Below are 23,579 nucleotides of genomic sequence, written 5' to 3'. Positions count from 1 at the left end.
CTACTGGACCATACATGCTATAACAGTTACTCCCTGCTGAGAATAAGATTAAGTACAATGTATATTATGTCGTGTACCTGTACATGCTGCATGAAGTAAGTACCTAGTTGAATGGGGAAAGTAACAAAAACAATAGCATCGCTAGGAAGCGGTCAGATACACAACGTCGAGCTCACTCGGGAAAGTTGTCTGAAACCATTGACAGTGGATAATAGGCACTGCAGATATTTTTGCTTTACCTCCACGTCCTTGAACAGCAGCTCGTTCCTGTTGATCACGAACTCTCGACCTTGGTCACTGATAATGGTGTCGTGGCAGCCAAACCTCGATACAACGCATTGAATGAGTGCATTGCACACACGGTTGATGTACACCTGTCTGTGATTGTCTTGGTTTCGGCCCACCAGCACAGATACTTGGTGAACACCACAATGTACTGTTGGCCATCTTTTGTCAACTTCAGTATGCCAACAAGATCCATACCCCACGCTTCGTATGTACATGTAGAAACCTTCTCCACAGCATAGCACAGCATTATAATTATTATATTCCTTTCCGCCGGTAACGCCCCAAGATCTCCCCCCCCCCCCCCCCCAGCCACGAAAAATCCAAATGAACGTCAGAATGAGTAGTAAAATACCGGTATTTTACTCCGATATTAGATATCCTTAGCTAAAAAAACGCTAACGTAAACGCAAACCTTTCCGTACTTCGGATCGTTCAAGCTGACTTTTCCCTTAGGCTGTCATCACACCATGGTACAAAGCGCTGCGTCTACGTCCACGTAAGGAGTTTTTGGTTCCTGCGTCTTTTGCAGCATACAGGATAGACTCATCACTGTAAAGTCCACTACTTCGTGATTTTATTTGTAGAATACATGACAGGCGTATTCAGTGTGCCTCGCAGGACTGCGAGATGCTGCAGAAGACCAGTTTCGACCTTTCTGGACCGCCATTCACCGACGGTGGGCTACACGATGCTGGAGGAACTAGATTCCAGTGAAAACCCAAGATTCCTTTGCTCCTGGACGCTCCGACGTGTTGTGATATCTGCCAGGTGCGCAGTAACTAGTATTTTCATCGCTATAGCGAGGACGACGCCGATCGGCAAACTCTCGCTCACAGCCATCACCAGCCTCTCAAAACCATCACTTGGCATCCCCCAGAGGTATAGGAGAAAGCCAAAACAGCTCTCAACAAACAAAAGCTAAGGACGATGGAAAGAGAGCTTGTCAAAAAGAAGACGAACAGTATGAAGTTCAAATGGTTTTGAACACTCGTACCACCAACTATACCACTTTCAATAAATCGTGACGCCATTTTGTTTTAACATGAATATCGCGGGTTGCTGAAAACCAGGGAGTCGTAAAAGGCTTTCACGACTCCCTGCTGAAAACCTACAAACTAACAAAGCGCATTTTGCATTTCGCACGCGTCGGCATGACGATTTCTACTGTAATGCCGTTTGTACGTGATTTTGTACCTAGTGTGGTTGCAGTCTAACACGAACGACCGGTAAACCGTGCTTCATAAAGAGAGATTGAGAGTCTGAAAGGAGCTATTGACCCATTTTCGTTGGCGAGATGGCGAGTGAAGACGTAAAAGCTAACACCTCACTAGAGTGTCGAGAGAGTTGTGTATTTTGCCAGTCTAACGGCGAGTCCAATGGAGCTCGTGAACTGAAAATACTCAGGTGCCTTCACGTATCAAATCCTGTGCAGAGCAGTTTCTGAGCTACGAAAATTCCATTGAGTGTGCTCGATGTCAAATAGTTACACCAGACCCTGGTCCAGGTCGTAAACTCACCGAATGCCTCGTTAGCTGGCCCACTCAGCAATCGGTTGCCTGTGCAGATAGCGATGCCGATGAGCAAGATGAGTCTTCACCCGGTCACCGTGTCCAGTCCACTGGCAATGTCGAGCCTGCGCTCTATTGCCAGAACTCTGGTTTAGTCATTACACGTATTTATAATTATTATTTGGTGCAATACTAGCGCCCCTTTCTCGCACCAAATTATTATTTTTGCTACCTGACCATGCCCCCCCCCCTTTTTTTTTCGATGCCAGGTTGCAACGCAAACGCCGAGACCCCTGGTCGGTCGAGTTGCTCCCTGTACATCGGCACGTCGTCCCTACATCCCCTGTGTCTTGTCTTGTGTTTGTCTCCACATGTCTCTTTGTAGGGCTGTGTTCCCAATAATAAAAAAAAAAAAAAAAACTCGGATTGCGAAGATATGAATGAGCCAGCGGAAATGCGTTGCACTACTTGCGACCGTTTGCTATGTCGCCAGCACTCCGCTCTTCATACGCGCAGCAGAAAACGTGCCAATCATAGCATGGCTGCTGTTCCTGCGGCCAAGAGAAGGATGAGACAGCGTGATAACATAGAACTTTGCCCGCTGCACAATGAAGATCTGCGATCGTACTGTAAGTCGTGTAAAGTGTTGCTGTGTGCTCGGTGCAACATCAGCAAACAACACGCAGGCCAGTGTAAGCACAGACTGGTGGATGTAAAGGACGCTGCCAAAGGTTTACGAGATGCAGAGGCCGTGCTGCAGAGAGAGTTAATTCCTGTTTTGGAAAACAGGCTGGCTGCCGTGGAAGCCCGTATCGACACTATCAACAGCGAGACCGAAGAAATATCAGGAGAGATCAACGGTGATTGCTCTGCTGCTCTGAAGATCATTGAGGATTCCAGGGAACAGATACTTGGCGACCTAGATGAAGAAAGGTGGCACGCCGTCAAAAAACTTGAGAAGCTGAAGGAAGCCAGACAAGAAGAACTACGCACACGGAAGACTGGAGGGTATCTCTGCAAGACGCTGAGTGATCGGGCAGTTCTGAGAGCATTTTCAAATCGGATCAGCAGATATCCACCAGGCCCAGGGACGGCTAAAGCAGACAGAGGTGCCAGCGGCAGTGCGCGAAGGGACGACAATGATGAGGACAGCGAGTACGAAGAGGAGTATGAGGACAGCGAGTACAATGAGGACGATTGGGACAAAGAGGAGGATGAGGACGATGAGGAGGATGAGCGCAAAGAGGAAGGTGAAGATCCAGAAAACTGTGAGTTAGAGTTTCTCTTCAAACCGTATCTTGCAAGATGTATGGAGGTCCTAACCTGGGCATCAGACAAACCAAACCATCCCGATATGAAAGGCCATCACGATATCACAGTTAAGCAATGGTTTTCTTGTCGAACCCGAGAGCATATTTCTCTCACCGACGCTAGGACACAGGCATTATCCACTGCCAGGACAGCTGGATGGTCCACGGCGAGCAGCAAACCTCCCCCAGTACCTTTCAGAGTGAAGCTCCTAGCTGGCCATGCTATCATCGGCTTCGTCAGTCAAGCAGCACCGATTGCAGATTCCGTGAACTGGCCTCACGAATCTGATCGATTTTATGGTTGGTCATCCACAAAACACCACCGAGCCCTCACTGTCGGAGGTGAGTTGGGTCAACCTTGGGAATACGGTGATGTCCTTCGCCTGACGTTGGACAAGAAGGGTCGTTCCGCAACCGCCGTGCACGAATACACTGGCAAATCGGAGACGATCAGGATCGACGAAGATCAGTTTCCAATCTGCTTCACTGCCGAACTGGGTCCCAGGGCATCCGTTCGCCTTCTTCCGATTCAGCTCTATTAGCTATGCCAAGGAACATGACATTGTCATCATCAACATCCCAGCCTCTTTCACACGGTGTAGCCGTGTTCGACCGTGATTATGCAATTCCTCTGTGATGGGCCGCTTGAATTTCATGCTTACTCTACGGAATAGGTAACAGATTAAATGAAAATGTCCTGCCCCTAATGATTACTACATTTACTAGCCATGCTTGTCCAGTCCAACGTTTTGTGGATAGTTCTTGTGGCTTTGGTGATGGCCAGGTCCTGGCCTCATCACCGAATTATCTGACGCTATGTTCTCCTTGCGTTTGGCGTGGCATTCGAAGTGGCTTACATTTTGATCGTGGGGCCCTTTTGTCCTGCATCCATTTGTTTGTGTCTTTAAATGATTTGCCACTCTTGCAAACTCGCTTGCTGAAAATGTCCTCTTTTCTTTCTATTTCTCGATTTTGTAGTGTTTTAGCAATTTTTATCTTACAATCATAATCTTTTCTTCCTTGTTGGCTGTTTCTTTGGATTTATTTTCTCGTTTTGCAATTAAGAAGTGGTTTTTAGTCTTTCCCAATCACTCTGCAACTGTATCGAACTGTTTATCAATCAATCAATTATTACGTTTCGGCAAATTACCCTCATCAGGTATGCAATGGTATGCAATGGTATGCAATGGCATGCAATGGCATGCAATGGCATGCAGTGGTATGCAATGGCATGCAGGCATGCAAAGGAGTAGTAGTATTACATGTACTACTAGTACTGAGTACTAGCATGCTGTGCTACATTTCACCCACTGTGACGTTTTCTAACGGTAAAGGGTGCCGCGATAATGATGAATCGAGGGCAACTGGCACGGGGAGGGGATTGGGGAGTGGAATCCCATATCATTTCAAGTTCCAGGCACCCCGTGTGGTCTCCCTACTGGACCATACATGCTATAACAGTTACTCCCTGCTGAGAATAAGATTAAGTACAATGTATATTATGTCGTGTACCTGTACATGCTGCATGAAGTAAGTACCTAGTTGAATGGGGAAAGTAACAAAAACAATAGCATCGCTAGGAAGCGGTCAGATACACAACGTCGAGCTCACTCGGGAAAGTTGTCTGAAACCATTGACAGTGGATAATAGGCACTGCAGATATTTTTGCTTTACCTCCACGTCCTTGAACAGCAGCTCGTTCCTGTTGATCACGAACTCTCGACCTTGGTCACTGATAATGGTGTCGCGACAGCCAAACCTCGATACAACGTACTGAATGAGCATGAGTGCATTGCACACACGGTTGATGTACACTTGTCTGGGAGTGTCATTGTTTCGGCCCACCAGGACAGATACTTGGTGAACACCACAATGTACTGTTGGCCATCTCTTGTCAACTTCAGTATGCCAACAAGATCCATACCCCACGCTTCGTATGTACATGTAGAAACCTTCTCCACAGCATAGCACAGCATTATAATTATTATATTCCTTTCCGCAGGTAACGCTCCAAGATCTCCCCCCCCCCCCCCAGCCACGAAAAATCCAAATGAACGTCAGAATGAGTAGTAAAATACCGGTATTTTACTCCGATATTAATTTTTACTACTCCCTCCCCCAGATACCGGTACCGGTAGCTCAGCCCTGAACTTTCTCTTTGATTGGCGAGGGGGACATCCACTACATACCGGTAGCCATTTTCTGTGGGGGAAAAGTACGACTTACTCTTCCCCGGGGAGTCAATGTACCACATTATAATTATAGCAGATTGCCCACTGGGGGGGGGGGGGGTATGTTTACTATGATTAGTATGAATCATGTTACACCAGCCACCTCCTTTGCGGCCTGGCCCTGGCTCATGTCATGAGTGTCAGCCCGCGACTCCGCATGTAGATGTGATCTACGTGAGCCTGATCAGATCAGACTTCAGAGAGATGTGGCTCCAGAGTGAGTGCGTTCGATTACACACTTGAATCGATTCATGAATCCATTCGCATGCATTCAAGTCGTTCGATTTCATGTCATGAGCCCTGGAATCGATTCGGAATCCATTCCCTCTATTCACATGGGGTGATGTGAATAGCGCGAATCGATTCATATCGAACGCACTCAGTGAGTCCAGTGCTGCAGAAAGTCGGCCCCACATCAACATGATCACATGGCCAACCGATGTGCCAACCTGGCCTAGCAAGAGTCATCTCCAAATCAGGCGAATGCCGAGGAAATAATTGTCCAAATGAATGATCGCTAATCGGTAACCTGGTATGAGTTTTCGAATACCACCACGGATCGATGCGCTACGAAGTGTCTGAGAGGAAACTTTCTTTGCCCCTTGACCACGATGAAACTTCTCTGGGAGCTCGGAGCTCTGCTTGTGCCAATCGTGCTGCTGGTGGCAGGGTCTCGAACGGCCAGCGCAAATCCTGAACGAAAGCTGAAAGATGGGGAGAGTGTGACGCGAGTTACAGTTGACTGGCATGAGACGGTGGCGGTGAGCCGCCTCACGCCATCGCTACAGGTAAGCACTCGTGTTCCAGGCTCTGTATGCACCGCAATCACGATTGAATGAAACACACTTCGTTTACACAATGTAGCTGTTATCACCTGTAGTAAGTATCTCAGTTTTCCTGGGCCACACTTCGAGGTAGAAAGACTAAGTGCATAATTGTGCCGGGTTGCGCCCAATTATAATCAGTATTTTCATTCCTCCACCTCAGACTCTTTCATTACTATTCTGTGCTGCACTCAGCGAAAATGCCCCTTTCAAATGTCAAACATGATATCCTGCGTGTTTGGTCCTAGGGGCAGCTCAACACGGCCTATCTCTTACATACAATCATCTGAAATCCGATGGAATGACGGGGGGGGGGGGGGGGGGCGCCGTGACTCATTTTACTTTAGTTTTAGCACATACATGCACTGTAGTTCACATACATGCACTGTAAAGAGCAGCAGTGCTCGCGGCTTCAATGCCAGCGCCCCGTGGCCGTTCGACTTTTCAACGGATTTTAATGTCCTCTGCAGTAGTACCAAGAGGGAGATAAACGGACTCGGATGGAGAGCCAAGGATTAAATTATAAAAAGTAAAAAGGACCAAGGAACTACAAGTTACACTATAATGTCCACTAACACCACCAGTTACCGTCGATCAGTGTCGTGCAATGTTATCGCATGAGCTGATTGTTTAGTAACTGGTGGTGTTAGTGGATATTATAGTGTAACTTGTAGTTTCTTGGTCATTTTTACTTTTTATAAGGTAGATGAATGTTGTCAGTTTAGAATGAGCGGAGGTCTCTCATGTCCTCTGCTGGTATGTCTTAGGTGGTTGTCAATCCCCTTCTCCGCCGAGATTCGCCCGTCCACGATGCCATGTTTAATAGCCTGGCAGAGTTAAAGGCCCACTTTGTACGTTACGTACCATGGTAGGTTTCTGTGTGTGTGTGTGTGTGTGTGTGTGTGTGTGTGTGTGTGTGTGTGTGTGTGTGTGTCCCATATGGTGCAGTGGTATGTGCAGCGATTTCCAATCGATAGGTTGCGGGTTCGATTCCCGACGATTATGGTCACACACGTCTTTCTTCTCTTTCTCAGACTCTTCCTGACTTTTCTTTCATTCTCCTGGGTGGTTACCAACAGCCAGTGTATGCCGGAGTATGTGGTGTGGTGTGTGTGTGTAGAAAAAAATGGAAAAATGAAAAATAGGGATTCACTGGCCAGAAAAAGTCACTTCAAACAGCTGTGTGGTGGATACCAGGCTAAAAATAGTGGCGGTCAATTCATCAGCCTTGCAAGCTGTTGAATGGTGTAATCCCAGCACAAGTTGCTATGTCTAACATAGCTGTTCGCTATCATCGCTTCCGCGATGGGCATGTCTGAGTCTGAGAGTGTGTGTGTGTGTGTGTCCCTGTGTTCACTGGGGACGGTTGTGCTTTTTTGAGCTCCTGCTTATTGCAAGTCCTCGACCTTTGTAAACTTCACGGAGGCCTGAGGTGGCCCTCTTTGGGCCGCCTCTAGGCCAGGGAAAGTGCATGACGGAGGGAAGAATACAGCTGAGAGACGGGACGGCAATTTGGTGCCGTCACTTTTAGTTGTACCCGACGTCGCCATTCGCGGAGGTTTGACAAGCCCCCGAGCGGATTTCCACAACATCGCGCGATGAAATCTGTCAGAGAGAAGAGAGGGAGAGGGAGACGTTGCCTGCTGTGTTTGGGCTCATGGAACGTGAGATCCTTGTTGGAGCGGGACGGCGACATCGACACTGCTTGTGTTTCTGGACGCGTCGTGGAAGACAAAAAATTCACCGAGGTATTTCTGAACTGAAAAGGCTGAAAGTGGCGGCGGCAGGCCTGCAGGAAACCCACTGGTTTGGACAAAATATCTACGCTGTCAACGGATTTACTGTGATCTGTTCGGGCCGCCCCACTCCTGGCGAAGAGGATAATCGACGTCGAGGTGAGGGAGTTGCTCTTGTTTTGAATCGTGATACAACTTCGGCGTGGAGGGCTGGCGGCTGCGTATGGAACGCGGTGAGTTCTCGGATTGTGAGTGCACGTTTGAAGTACTGTGCAGCTGATGGACCGGATGTTTGGCTCACTCTGGTCAGCGTTTATGCTCCAACGTTTGCTGCGTCGCGGGCATGCAAGGAACTATTTTATGACGATCTACAACGCACTCTGTACGATGTACCCCAGACTGACCATTGTGTAGTGCTTGGCGATTTCAATGCTCGAGTTGGATCTAGTGAGCAGGGTGATGAGTGGTCCACTGTACGTGGTTCGCATGGATTTGGTGCACTGAACTCTTCAGGAGCTGACCTGCTATCATTTGCTGCATTCAATCAGTTGAGTATTTGTAACACCTGGTTCCCCAAGCGAGACCTCTTCAAGCGGACTTGGCAGCACCCAGGCACTTTGAACTGGCACTGTATCGACTACATTCTAGTGCGCCAGGAGGACCGCCGTTGGTGTATGGACACTGCGGTCGCGCGCAGTGCTGAGTGTGGAAGTGACCACCAACTCCTCTGTTTAACTTTTGCACTCCCGTGTGGACGATTAGTTCGGGAGCGCGACCAGGCAAATGTGCGGCGCCGCCGTTATGATGTTGCCCAGCTGCGGGTGCGCACCTCGGACCCGGACTCACCTTCGCCTGCTGAAAGGTACCAAGCTACCATTGCAACCGAGCTTGTAGATACATGGCAAGAACAGCACGACATAGATCAGAAATGGTCCAACGTCAAGGCGGCTATCGACAAGTCTGCTGCGTCTGTCTTGGGCTTCTCCCGGCGTCGCCAACCAGACTGGTTTCGGGAGGCAGAGTCAGCCATCCAGCCATTGCTAGATGAACGGAATCGGTGCTATACCGACTGGCTATGTAGTGGCCAGAGCCGCGACTGCTCGCACTACACAGCGTTTAAGGTGGCTAGATCCAGGGAGCGTGCTTCCATATCCTCGGCTAGGGTAGACTGGATAAAGGCAAAGGCACAGGCGGCCACAGAGTCGAGATTCAATGGAGCGGTCGTATGGAAGTGCATACATGACCTCCAGTCTTGTACCCAAGGCCTTGCCCCTGTGCGCACTTCCGCCGTGCTGGATGAGAACGGTAACATCTGTAGTTCACCAGAGGAGCAGAGCCACCGGTGGGGAAGACACTTTGACGGTGTTCTCAACGTGGCAAGTGCATGGAATCGCAATGCCCTGGACGACATCCCACAGCGACAGGAGGCTGATCATCTTGCTGAAGCGCCGACTCTCCGTGAAGTCAGCCGCGCTATCTCCCGCCTACAGAACGGCAAGTCCGCTGGAGCCTCTGGCATCCTCCCTGAGATGCTGAAGAGGGGTGGCCCTGACCTCACCGCCAAGCTTGTGGAGCTGTTTGGCGATGTGTGGCGTGCTGGGGTGGTCCCGCAGGAGTGGGTGGACGCCACGTTGGTCCCCATCCCAAAGAAAGGGGATTTATCTCGCTGTGATAATTGGCGGGGTATCTCACTGCTGGATGTTGTGGGCAAGGTTCTGGCGAGCGTCATCCAGACTCGTCTCCAGTCCGTGGCTGCGGATTTTCTCCCAGAGTCTCAGTGTGGCTTCAGGCGTGGCCGATCTTGTACAGATATGGTTTTCAGTGTTCGGCAGTTCCTCGAGAAGACCATTGAGCACGACTGCAAAGGCTTCTTTGTATTTATAGACCTCAAGAAAGCCTATGATTCCGTGCCTCGGGATTGCCTGTGGGAAGTCTTATCCCGAGCGGGTATCCCCACTCCCATGCTTGCCGTGATCCGTTCCTTTCACACTGACATGTCGGCGGTGGTTCGGGTAGAGAACACGACAACTGACCCTATCCGCGTCACGAATGGTCTCCGTCAGGGGTGCACCATGGCACCTGTGCTGTTTAACATCTTCACGTGGGCGGTGGTGACTGTGTGGCAGCGACGAGTCCGAGATGTACCCGGTGTTGGTTTTGAGTTCCGGCATTGTGATGGTGACAATAACCTTTACCGCAAGCCTACCAGGACGGATCCGGTTGCCATTGCGACTGAGTCACAGTTTGCAGACGACTCAGCACTTTTCGCGACGACTCGTGCAGGGGCGGAGACGGCACTTGCAGTGTTTGACACGACCGCAGCTGAGTTTGGGCTTAAAGTTAGCGCTACCAAGACACAGTTCTTGGTTGCAGGTAGGGATGTTTCGCCTGGGGACTGCGCTCCAATCGAGCTAGCTGGCACGGTCATCGAAGGTGTTTCGGAGTTCCGGTATCTGGGATCTCTCATTCATCGCGGTGGCCGGTCGACACAGGACATCACTGCTCGGATTGCGCATGCCTCTCGTGCTTGTGGCGCCTTGCAAGGAACCATCTTCAGCAATCCTGACCTTGATTTGCATATCAAGAGGTGTGTGTTTAATGCATGTGTGCTGTCGCTCCTCCTCTATGGGTCAGAGTGTTGGACACCATTGCAACACGATCTCCAACGTTTGTCAGTCTTTCATATGCGGTGCATCCGTTCCATCCTGGGTGTGTCCCGCAGAGATTGCTGGAATAATCACACGACCAACGCCCAACTGTTGGAGATGTGGGGTGACTCTGATACCATCTGCGTGAAGGTCGCACAGCGTCGCCTAGAGTGGCTGGGCCATGTTGCCCGAATGGACAGTAGCCGGATGCCGAGACAGATCCTGTTTGGCTCACTTCTCACACGTCGCCCAGCACATGGCCCTCGCAAGCGCTGGAAGGATTGCGTTGTCTCCGACCTAAGAGTTTGTGGCCTCACCAAGGAATGGTACCCTATCGCCTGTGAGTCCCGCGCTGACTGGCGGACTATGTACGCCAAGCCTGTGGAGAATGTGCCTCAGCCTGACCCAGTGGTATGTGCGGATTGCAATCGGTCATTCTCGCGCCCTGGAGATCGTGCTCGCCACAAATGTGTGGTTGAGCGGGCAAAGCCGATTGCTGAGCAGCGAGGGGCTTGCCACTGTGGAGATTGTGGGCGTTGGTTTCGCAGCAAGGGTGGTCTAGCTGTTCACCGCTGTTCCGCACCTCAGCCTCAGCCTCCCGAGCCCCGGCAAGTCTATGTGCAGGATGCCTGCTGTGCTGCGCACTGTGCTGTGTGTGCCCGCTGCTTTCGGTCTGTGCAAGGCCGCGGTCGTCACCGGTGCTCGAGGACTGGCCCGCGCCCGACTGCCCAGCAGCGCAATTCGTTCAGCCATGTATGCGTGTGTTCTCGCCGGTTCCGTTTGCCCCACCATCTCCGGCGTCATCAGGCTGCGTGCTCCATCTTCCTCTCTGATGCCCCTCCGGGGCCCACGTGACCCCTGTGGCAGTGGCTCTACAGGACAGGACAGGACAGGTGTGTATGTGTGTATGTGTGTATGTGTGTGTGTGTGTGTGTGTGTGTGTGTGTGTGCGTGTGTGTGTGTGCACGTGCTCTTTTGTACAGCTATGTACAAATACATTACGAATATTCTTGACTGGGCGATAACAGTTACTCTCCATGGCCTGGGTGCTGCTCTCCATGGCCTGGGTGCTGCTCTCCATGCCCATGCCATGCACATATCTGTAGACACCGTGTACATTCTCTCTCGTGTTGTTTCCAGGAAATCCTATCCAAAGTTGGCAGTGACGGAGCTGGAACCCCCGTCCGGCACAGCCGAGTGTCGATTCATCACCGGGACAAAAGAAACAAACGAGTTTGTCCACATTGCGTGCGGCATTGGGCAGATCTCTAAGGTAAGAATGCCGCGAGATAATTATACCCTTTTTTCCTGAGTATGAGCAGCTCTGGAGTGTAAGCCGCACACAATTATTTTGTCATGGAATACAGACTTCCAGGCTGTGTTTTACGGTGCCCGTAACTTTGGGGTCCGGATAGCTGAGGTGAGTCAGGGGCATAGCAGCCGGTCTGCCCAGACTGGCTTTGGCCGGACTACTTTTTAGTAACACAATCCCAAAGTGCCCAGAATGCAGGATTTTGCACCCTAATTTCAAATGTTTCCCCGGGGGACACCCCCACCCTCCCCCCTCTTAAGGGCGGTGCTACGCGCCTGATGAGTGTGCATGTATGTTTGCTCGCGCGCAGGTGGACTTTGCCAGCTTTGGAAACCCGACCGGTTTCTGCGGAAATCTCTCTGTCGGCAAGTGCCACGCGGAGGACACTCTTGAATTTGTCAAGAAGCAGTGCATCGGGCTGGAGAGCTGCTCGTTCCCGGTGAACACGAAGACATTCGGTGATCCATGCCCAGGAACGATCAAGGGCTTTGCAATGCAGGTACGTTGGAAAGTGTGACCAGTGCAATGCAGGTCCGTTGATGGGAGAGAGAGAGAGAGAGAGAGAGAGAGAGAGAGAGAGAGCAGTGCTCATTTTCTAATTTTCTTTTTTTACCAGATACACAACTCACGGGCGGTCATATGGGGCTAGCATGGGGTGAGACAGTGGTGGTGGGGCCTGCCACGCCATGCTCATGCTGTGTGAATGACTGTGAGACATGCAACATCAACAATTTAGGGTTGCAGCGGGTAGGGGTTTGGTCGGGCAACGAGTACGGGCATTTCTTTCCGTGTAGCACGGGTACCCTATCGGCTAATTTTTTACATTGTTTGTACAGTGAGTGTGCACTTGCTCAGCACAGAAAGTGTACAGTAAGCACGTGGCTATGCTTTTTACATGCACCGTTGCAAAGAATACCGCACTCCGACTACCCGGTCGGGTTTTCAGGAGCAAACTGCTAGCCGAATACCCGCTCTAATCAAGATGACACCCCCTGATCAACATCACCACCCTCAGGTGGTCGTGACTGACACCACTGGATTTGAAGATTGAATTTAATACCAGTGCGTCTAAAATGTTGCTGGAGACAAGTCCCCTGTATTAGGAAACGACACTGGATATTTAATGACGTGAGAAATGAGCATACATGCATGTACAATTTCAGTTCAAATACATAGTTGCGGTCTGCGCATGTCTGTCTTGTTCCACTGCAGGTCCAGTGCAAACCGCCCATGAACCACACGTACTATGACTTTGACCTGATCAACCAGATGCTAGAGGACTTCATGAACGCCACCAGCAACCACTCGGTCATCATCAACTTCTCCACCATACCGGAGTGGATGTACAAGGACAAGGACCGCGTCAAATACCCGGACGATCCGAGTAAGTCGTTGACGCAGTTGCTAGACTACTGTAAAAGCCATATATAATAACGAAGTGCTAACTCTAACGAGTTAACGAGGAGAAATCTGTCGTTAAAATGGAAATCATTATACAGAAATCGATACATATACTGTCCTATTGAGTGTTGAGAATGAGTGAGAATCGTTACCTTTGGTACACGTAAACTAGTCAATTTTGGGAAATCATTATATATGCGCCTCGTTAGAATAATGGCTTTAACAGTATGTTCATCTGGCCAGCTACCAGCCCTTTAGTTGAGGGTAGCCAGGGGGCGTACTAGTAGCTCGTACATCAGTGGTGTGGTGACTATGTGCCCACTGGCAACCACATACAGTCAACTTCGTTAATAACGACTGCGGATATAACGACAATTCTCGAATAACGACAGAAGTTTCATGCCCAGAGAAAAGTCCATCCTACCTGCATATAATGAGACTTCGGGTAAAACGACACTTCGCGAATAAGGACACTTTTTCTGATGCCCGGCCGAGTGTCGTTATACGCAAAGTTGACTGTAGCTCCAGTTTTGCCCATTTTAACTTAACTATGTAGTAACTATGACGGCCGTTTCCTGGTGTGGCGACCGGACTGAGCTGACTACACACGAGCTGTGCGCCTGGGCAGTCTTACGTCTGAGACTGTAACGACTCGTGTCCCTACGGTCAAAATTGACAAATGGATGCCATTACATCTACCGCATTTCCCCGATTATAAGTCGCACTCGATTATAAGTGGCAACCACATTTTCAGGTTTGAGCCATAATGTTTTGATATATTCACTTCAGTCGTAAGGCATGCTCGATTGTAAGTCGTACCCCCTTTTACCGTTGAATTTTAGCGTTTTCCTCTGAAAATTTCGAAATTTAGAGCCCAGATATTTTATTGATTCACGGTGTACCCGGGACAAAGAGTGGTACGGTCAATACCGTTGTGACCGTAGCGTGTCCGACGCCCCTGTTCTCGATCGGGTTTCTTTGAGCACAGCCATAGTGGCTCGCGGCCTCTACATACTACATCATGTAGCATACGCTATGGTGGATTTGTAGCCGGCGGTGGACAGAGAATGAGATTTAGTCTTGGCAACTTCCCTACACGTATGTGTCACCCCCAAGACGATATGTGTTGTCCTGCTATACTGGCCGAAAACATTAAAAAAGAAAATCCTCTGTACAGCCTTGCCACATGGCATAAAGTCTATTCTGCACCTGTTCATAGTTCCATATTCAAGTACGGTAATGTAAGGTGAAGCCAAACAGTGCCCTTCTGATTCTATTCACTGTCTGGCTGTAGATCAAATAGCCCCATACTCTCTGGGCACTGAGCTGGTGGACCCAACGGCAAAGCAAGTCGGAGACTACTACGGCCGACTGGTGAGTGAAACGCCTATCATTGTATGCTGCTGCTGATGATGATGATTCACACTCAGTTTGTTTATTACAATAAGCTGCTGCTGCCGCCGTCACCGTTGCTGTTGTTGCTGATGCCAACGCGCCGCTGCTTCTGTTTCGTCAAGATTGGGTTTCATTGGACGATACATGTGATCCTGTTGATTGCACTACGAACTAACTTGGAGACAGTCCTCAGTATGATCATACACAACGTACCTTTGGCAATACAGTGACCCATTCACAGTCCGCATCCGTTCTCCCGTGTCCACACACACGCAGGTCAGCTGGTACACGCAGGGCGGATTTGTGGACGAGTACGGTGTGGAGCGTCGCTCACCGTACCACTACGACTTCCAGTACTGGGAATGCCTCAACGAGGTCAACGGCGAGCACAAGAACACACCAGAGTCCTACACGCGCATCTACGACCAGATGGTGATGGGCATCCGCCGCCATGGCGACCCGGCGCACAAGATCAAGTTCATGGGTCTCGCCCTGGGCGGTGCGCTGCACGCAGACTGGTACACGTACTGGCTGAACAAGTCCAATCACGTCTCCGACGACATCCCCCTGGACGCCATGAGCTTTCATTTCTATGCGAGCTGCGAGAATCGCACCGACCCGGTCAACTACCAGGAGTTCTTTGCCCGCGCAGATACGCTAGTCTCTCAGGTATGTATTCTTTCTGTGGCCACCACTAGTGCTGGGAGGTCATGTGACATGAAATGCATGAGCACGCACACACGCACCCCCCCCCCCCCCCCCCACCCCCCACACACACCTGTCCTGTCCTGTAGAGCCACTGCCACAATGGTCACGTGGGCCCCGGAGGGGCATCAGAGAGGAAGATGGAGCACGCTACCTGATGACGCCGGAGATACACACGCACGCATGCACGCACGCACACACACACACACACACACACACACATACACAATGTACCATGTACACGCCCGTCGCAAGAGAAGCACACAAATCTCCAAATGCACTGAATGTGCACCCACAGATGTTCTCCTAAAGCAAAGATAGCGGACAAGATCTGAATGAAACAGATCAAGACTAGCGCCAGATAACTGTCTAATCCACACAACCGGCACAGCCATGTGAATTGACCCCCAATGCACACCTGGTCTATACCACACAGAGCACATTGGAAAAAGATGCACACACACACACACACACACACACACACACACACACACACACACACACACACACACACACACACACACACACACACACACACACACACACACACACACACACACACACACACACACACACACACACACACACACACACATACACACACACACACTCGCCTTTTGACCTTTGATGCCCATCGCCAGAGGTGATGATAGCGATGCTACAGCAGAAGCCATAGCAGCTTGTGCTGGGATTGCACCATTCAACAGCTTGCAAGACTGAAGAATTGACCACCACTATTCAGCCTGGTCTACACCACACAGCTATACACACCACACAGCTATACATACACACACACACACACACACACACACACACACACACACACACACACACACACACACACACACACACACACACACACACACGCATGCACGCACACAGACACACGCACACACGCACGCACACACGCACACACGCACACACACACACACACACACACACACACACACACACACACACACCTGCCGGAGTGCATTTGTACACACAAACATACAATGAGAAGAACTACAATGACTATACATTACCTAGAGCGATTCTTGTGATAACTTGAGAAGACACTACCATCCCAGCTGCGTTGTCCCATGTTCTGCCGCTTGGGTCTCAGGTGTCCAATGTCACTAGCCTGCGCGATGCCATGTCACCACACACGCTGATTGATATCGACGAGACCGGCATCATTCTACCGGATGACAATGTTGTTGGTGCTCCCATGTTTCCGCTCGTCTATTACAATGCAGCGGGGGCCATGTTCGCCTACCTGTACGGCAAGCTGGCTGCGACAGGTAAGGGGAAATTCCCTAGATGGCTCTTCGCGTAATCATTGATAGCGCGTAGGAGTGATTGCAAGGCCGGAATCTTGCTGGCCTTTTCAAGGCTTTTAAAACTTTTACAGTCAAATCTGTTGTAAGCGACCGCCCCTTGGTGCAAGAAAAAGCGGTCGCTTACGGCAGATGGTCTCTTACGACAGATGTATGGTAAATCCGGCATACCAGGTATATGCTTCCATGTACTCAAATCGACGAGAATAATGTGATTTTTAATAATTATCATTTTATTGGATATTCAACGACGACCATACCCGTATAGTACGCGTATGCGACACGGCAGTAGATCGACACTGCCTGGACTTGAGAGCTACAGCAGAGCCTGAGTACAAGCCAGGCGCCAGTCGATCGCGCTTGCAAGACAGCGCATTTTCACACTTTGCAGTTGACAGCGCACTGGCAAGTACATTTTCGCACCTTACTGAACCTGGATCGCGGTCGCTTACAGCAGATTTGAATGCAGCCACCGTGCATGAAATCGCGGTCGCTGGTCGCGCACAGCAGATGGTCGCTCTGGACAGATCAGTTTGTATGTGAAACCGTCGGTGCACGGAAAATCGGTCGCTAACGGTAGATGGTCGCCTACAGCAGAGGTCGCTAACGGCAGATTTGACTGTATCTGCAGAATAACATTCGTAAAACACACAGCAATAACATCAGTGTACACATGAAGACCACCGGATGCCACACTTACTTCCGGCTACTGGCCGTGCTAGTCTGGTTTGCAACTGACACAGATGCAACCAGGTTAACACATTGGGTTTACGCCCTACAAGATGTATGCCAGGCCAATACAAGGCGGAAAAGAGCTATCCTGAAAAATTCTGAGTCCGAGACTATACATGTATGCACAATGTACATTTCACTAACTCGACTGTGTGTGAATGTACTAGGGATAGGTGGGTCGCGTGTGTCAGTATTTCAGGTGGTCTGGCCAAACGGGATACTAGACCCAGAAATGAACATTATTGACAAAAAAACAGTTTTGCACGAATGGGGGGGGGGGGGGGGGGCAACTCGGGGCAACGTTTGCAACAAGGTTCGGCTACAGCCTGACCTGCCGGACCGTGTGTTATGGCCCTGGCTATCGCGGTGTCGGATGCACTTGTCCCCGATTGCCAAACGTTACATCATGTGTTTGAGGTATGTTTCATACTACGTATGACGAAGGAAAGTGTGCACGCAACCGCAATATCCGCCATGATCATGCTGAGGAGTTGCCTAAGCGGAGTGACTTTCTGTCAGGGAATGCTGCTTTGGTTAGTCCGCTTCTCACTAATACGGGCTGGAAACGTACACGAGACTACTGCACCGCGTGATGTGAGTTTCACCGTCGACGCACCCCATAGAAAGGGCATCAGGAGTTGCACGATCCTGGGAGCTTATGTACATCAAGTTTGTACTACAGGTCTGCTCTCCTCAGTCGACAACCCCTGGTTTTCAAATTCTGTGTCGTAAAATGAGTATTATCTAGTATCTGGACTTGAATGTATGCGTTTTAGGCGTCAGGGGATTTTGGATCGTTGTCTATTGATGAGGTTTGTCTTGTTACCGATGTCGTGCTAGCCAGGGTACACCTGTAGCGTAATCCTGCATTTGTTGTCCTCTGCTATGCTCGCGTTCTTATCCAGGAATAGACGTTCTTGGCGAGAGCCAACTCGTGGGCAACCCAACCTTGCCGGACCTTGATCTCCCGTCGCAGTATCCCAGCGTAGCCATGCTCAACTGGACCAACGGCCTGGGAAACGCTAGATATCACGTACTCAAGGTGCTCATTGAGAACTTCCAGCCCGGTGATAAACTGGTGAAGACCACCGCTGTACAAAGTTCAAAACCAGGTCAGTACTGCCGTGGTGTGTCTGGGCAAAGTGCCTTGCTGTGTATGATAGCACTGAATGCGTTATATTTCGCCCACAAATCAATGTTGAATACATTCATGAATCGCCCCTGGCTATTCACATCACCCCATGTGAATAGGGTGAATGGGTTCCGAACCGATTCCAGGGCTCATGGCGTGACAATCAAATGACTTGAATGCACCATATTTCATTCATGAATCGATCCATAGGCGTAATCAAACACACTCGCTGTTTTCGTTCGGATGCACGAGGGACAGTTACGAAAACAACATCAGAGACAATGAACACCACATCAACTCGTGCTTCATTTCAATGATCCTGTGCATCGGAACTTAGCTATGTCGCGTAACCTGCTCTCGTATCCAGATCTACTAGAGCGGGATGTTCACGCAGGTGTGAATCTAACCGCTATCGCTAGCATAAAGAGTATACCCCCCCCCCCCCCCCCCGGAGATTATGCAATTCCGCCTGCAAGACTTTGCTTTGGTTTCAGCTGCCGTCGAAAACACACTTGGCATTAGTGTAGAAGACTAGAAAGCACACAAGTGAAACTCTCCGTATGCTGTTCACGAGCCTGAAGTGTGTCTTTCTTCTTAGTAGGTAGTTTCCACGGGTAGCACGGGTACCCTATGTCGGGTAATGTTTCCATGGGAACACCACAATGCACCCCTTCCCATACACACTGGGTAGACATGCGGAGTATTACATGAATTTGTACACCTGCACTGTACATGATGTCATCTGTGACTTCGGGTTTTCGGACACGATTCTGTACCCGTCTACCCGAGGTCCTCACGGGTAGCACGGATACCCGACTACCCGTGCACACCACTAGTATTAACGCACCCTCGTTTCAGAGGAAGCTGTTCATGGTGTAGTATTCACGTTACATGTGTTCGTTAGCAAGTTATAAAATAGCTCACGAGAGACAGCTGCACAGTTGTCCATATAAACAGTAATGGCAGATGAGTTCATGCCCTTCAACCTCTGCAGTCGTAACGCCAATCAGGGCGTGAGAGTCCAACATTGACAAAATACTGGTGAGCATGCGTTATGCTTGTGTATGAGTGTGTGCATGCAGGCACTCATGCTTCAGCTTGAGTGACTGGCTGTTTAGTGAGCGGGCATTGCGAATGCCAGCAAGTGTGTAATCCAGTGTCTAGATAGATATCTGCATGCATGTGTGGGATGCTTGGTGAAGTGTTCACTCTACCAGGATCATCTTTGCCACCTGTCTCTCTTCTCCATTCTCGCATCTTTCTCTCTCTCTCTCTGTGTCACACAGGTCCGGTCGGGCCGGATACATCGTTTTGCGGCCGAGTTCCCAACCTGGAGGTGATGAACCTAAAGTGTACAGATCCTACGGCCACTATTGACAAGATCCTGTTCGCATCATACGGGACAGTGAAGGGTTACATATGCGGACAGTTTGAAGTCGGAAAGTGCAATGCGGCAAACAGCACGGACATTGTGGAGAAGGCGTGCTTGGGGAAGAACACGTGCAGCATCGACGCCAACACACCCGTATTCGGCGATCCGTGTGTTCTCACGTTCAAGTACCTTGCCGTGCAGGCCCGCTGCACCCATGGCAACGGAGAGGGCACAGGAGGTGGCGGTGCGGAGCCGGTATACGCACAGGCGTTCACAGCACCGGACGGATCCAACCGCCGATACATCCTGGTGAACAAGACACCCGAGCACCAGCAGCTGCAAGTCGCCGGTGCGACGGGCGCAACGGCGTATCTTGTCGACGAGACGCGACCGACCGGGCCGGCTGAAGAACTCAAACTCACGTCCGATACCGTCAGGCTATTGCGCTACGCAGTCATGGTCGTTGTCTTGCCAAAAACAGGCTGAGAAACTGCATGCTCATTCAGAGCCCTGTGTGCATTTTCTAATGATGTTCAGACTACAGCATAGCTACTTCATCTTGCTCACAAAGTCATGTTCCCGGACCAGCCAAAACTGCAGATGAACCTGGCCCAAAAACTTGGATCAGAGTGAGTGTCGTTCTTTTTTGTATAATTTATCAAATCATTTTTAGCCGCCGACAGACAGTTTTTGATTGTGATGTAAGTAGAGTTCGTGAGTGCTGTGTTTGTTATGAAAAACTCGCCAAACTCTACTCTACAGTGTGTTGGTGGAGAATTGGTTCCTCTAAAGCATCCTACTTCTAAATACGTTCTATATATTGTCAAACCAGTTAATATTATATTGTCTAGTACAACTCAGTAAGACTATGCCTGCAGCTGCAGATAAAGTGCTCAACATCCAATTTCTTGGGGGGAGCAATGACACATGTCAACAAACAACGGATCACTCGTAGTGTTTTGCTACTCTGAGTTTCATGCACCGTGTGCAATCATCAGGCAAACAATATTATTGTTTGCCTGATGCCTGATTGCCAATATATTGAAAATATTGTTTGCCTGATGATTGCACACTGTGCATGAAACTCAGAGTAGCAAAACACTACGAGTGATCCATTGTTTGTTGACATGTATTGCCTAGTACAATTTACAATTAGTCATTTGTTGAGGGATTGGAAAGCGGTGAGACTGAAGAAGATAATGACGGTCACCCACGGGACTTGGAACTTATTCATAGAGCCTCGGCCGGCCTTGTCTGTATCTTCTACGTGTATCTTTTTATTCATTAGAGAATATCAGTGTTCTAATGTCAGTGTTCTAATGTCAGGTTTCTAGCCAGAACTAAATATTGCGACAGCCGAGCTTTCGGCCATATGTTCAATTTATTGCATTCCCAACTCATCACAACCACAGGGAGAGAAACAGCTGTCTCGAGGCGTAGAACAATACTATCTCTCAACGGAAGTGTCCTTGCTGGTGTCTGTATGGTTCGGCTGAAGAGCGCGTGGTTGTGATGAGTTGGGAATGCAACAAAAGGGTTCTAGCCAGGTCAAATAATAGGGGGGGGGGGGGGGGGCAGGGAAAACAGTTACCCCGGAACTCATTTCTCCATTTTCAAAATAACTGTCTTGTAATGCGAAATGCAACGTACGGGGCGAACACTTGACTTTACCCCAGACAAATGTGACTTTATTAACCCTCTAGTACTGACCATCGACCGTGTGTTTTGTTGAATGGCATGAACAAACACAAAAGATCGGAAAAGAGTAGGGGGAGGCACTTTTTCACAGGGGGCACGCAAACAGAGTGGGGGGGGGGGGGGGGGGGGGTGCTGTGCCCCCTACCCCCTTTGGCGAGAACCCGGTCATGTGTTATGATATTTTCAGATTGCTACATCAAGTAGTTTCTGTTGTCCACCCCACCGGTGCACCACCCGTCACCAAAGCAACTACTGTAACAAATTTTTGGCCGGTGAGAGACTTTGGCCGATCTCGAAATTAAACTTTTGGCCATCATTAATTTTTATTAAAACATTGGCCGATTGGGGATTTCAAAAAAAAGAAATCGATCAGCATCATTATTCTGTTGCACTCGCACGCGTCCATGGCTCAATTATGCATCATTTCCCTCTATGACAAACTTTGGCCGGCGATTTACTTTGGCCGATACGGTTGGTACCAAGCGCTAGCGGCGACATCAGCGAAATTAAATCGCCAGCGAAAATTAGGACAAAAATCAAAATACCGGTACTTGACGTCCCATGTCAAAACTGTCTGAAAATCCTTACTAGACTCCGTGGTTACTGCATGGGCATTTGGAGATCAACGCTGCATGCAGCCAGTTCATTCATTCACAGTAGACTACAAATTGAAAAATTTAGTAACATTATTCATTGAAAAGTCACTACATACAGTTTTGTAAAATGCTTCAAAATAGCTTTACTTGAATTATTTACCTGCTCGAGGTGGTCCAGTTTTAGACTCTGCGAGGGCGGCTCAGTGTTCCGTAGATGTCCGTCGACCAGGCCCGACCTAGTAGTAAAGCCTATGGCATTGTGCAGTAGCATCCACCTACGCATCCAGGTGTCCGTGTTCTTAGCACTACTGTTGTGGAGGATACAGCATTTCGCTGCGACAGCGAGCTACGGCAAGCCAGCCCACAGGGAGGGCGACGCACCAGCAGGAACAGTCGCCATTGACTGGAATAGCGTAACAGCCGTTAGCAAAACTACCACCACACTTCAGGTAATTACATTTGGAGTTCAAAGTTGAAAAGCAAGAGTTTAGAAAAGTCGCAAATAACACGCTACAAAATGGGCATCTTCACGAATGAGTGCACTTCGGAGTCAAACGGCCAAATAACGTTATCGCACGAACAGCACCTGATTTCCTCGTGTAGTTTGCTCAGCTTCGCACCTCATGTGAAATCTGTGTACATGTATCGGTAGATTTACGAGGAGACGTCGAGAAACAGTCTGCTTCTGGCAAGCACTTTCCGCGAGAGGCAACTCGGACTGGCTCACAAGACTTAGTTTAGTTACAGCGTGTGTTCCCACGTGCTCAGTAGATCTAGTAGAAATCTACAGGCTGACTTGTACGGGTTGTAGATCTACTAAGCACGTACACTACTAGTACATGGTTGCCCCTACAGCTTGAGCCATTACTTTTGCCACCAGCGAGCACAGGGAGTATGATATAATGAGTAGGGCTCAAACGGTCACGGTTTTACCCCTGACGGTTAACTGCTAAGCTAACGGTCGGTTAACCGGTTATAACCTATAAGCCACGGCAATCCTGCGGACTCTTTTTTAACCGTATATTTGACTATACTCATTCAAAAAATGTACCCTATTCAGTACAACGCACACTTGTACATTCTCTTGCATGCTCATTCATACATACTCTCACACCAAGAGACCAGATATGACCGAGTTGACAGCCCAGAAATTGCGTACGCGTGCGACAGCCCGCGAAAGTGCACACTTTGCAACGACCTGATACTTGAAAAATTGACTGAAAAGTTACTGCGTAACCGTTATCTTTATCGGTTAACCGTTAATTCTTCGTAACCGGTCTGCAACCGGTTAATCGGACTAATCGTTTGAGCCCTAATAATGAGTAACTTTGTGGCTGAGAAAGTGGAGGGTGTGAAGAGAGTGAAATACCAA

General features: G+C 49.5%; 2 protein-coding genes and 1 long non-coding RNA gene across 3 annotated transcripts in view; 2 read left to right on the top strand and 1 right to left on the bottom strand.

Moving 5' to 3' along the window:
* The first annotated feature begins 5,820 nt into the window (after nt 1-5,820).
* Nucleotides 5,821-20,838, top strand: LOC135819427 (uncharacterized). Its single transcript, XM_065332637.1, has 10 exons — nt 5,821-6,125; nt 6,929-7,029; nt 11,686-11,818; nt 12,168-12,356; nt 13,070-13,241; nt 14,553-14,632; nt 14,930-15,322; nt 16,464-16,641; nt 18,315-18,521; nt 19,828-20,838. Exons 1-10 carry the CDS (start codon nt 5,949-5,951, stop codon nt 20,397-20,399), a joined length of 2,202 nt encoding a protein of 733 aa, XP_065188709.1. The 5' UTR covers nt 5,821-5,948; the 3' UTR covers nt 20,400-20,838.
* On the bottom strand, nt 16,374-22,506 carry LOC135819428 (uncharacterized). Its single transcript, XR_010553917.1, has 2 exons — nt 22,368-22,506; nt 16,374-17,302 (listed from the first exon to the last, which is right to left on the bottom strand). It is a non-coding gene; the product is annotated as an uncharacterized LOC135819428 (long non-coding RNA).
* LOC135819426 (uncharacterized) overlaps nt 22,331-23,579 on the top strand; it is a 12,857-nt gene continuing 11,608 nt past the window's right edge. Inside the window, exon 1 of the mRNA XM_065332636.1 lies at nt 22,331-22,656. Coding sequence (XP_065188708.1) covers nt 22,459-22,656 — 198 coding nt within the window. The 5' untranslated portion in view covers nt 22,331-22,458. The remainder of the gene's footprint in view (nt 22,657-23,579) is intronic.

The sequence above is a fragment of the Sycon ciliatum genome, chromosome 6, assembly GCF_964019385.1.
Source record: "Sycon ciliatum chromosome 6, ocSycCili1.1, whole genome shotgun sequence".
Classification (NCBI taxonomy): Eukaryota; Metazoa; Porifera; class Calcarea; order Leucosolenida; family Sycettidae; genus Sycon; species Sycon ciliatum.
The sequence above is the reverse complement of the archived record's forward strand: the minus strand, read 5'-3'. Positions and strand labels throughout refer to the sequence as shown.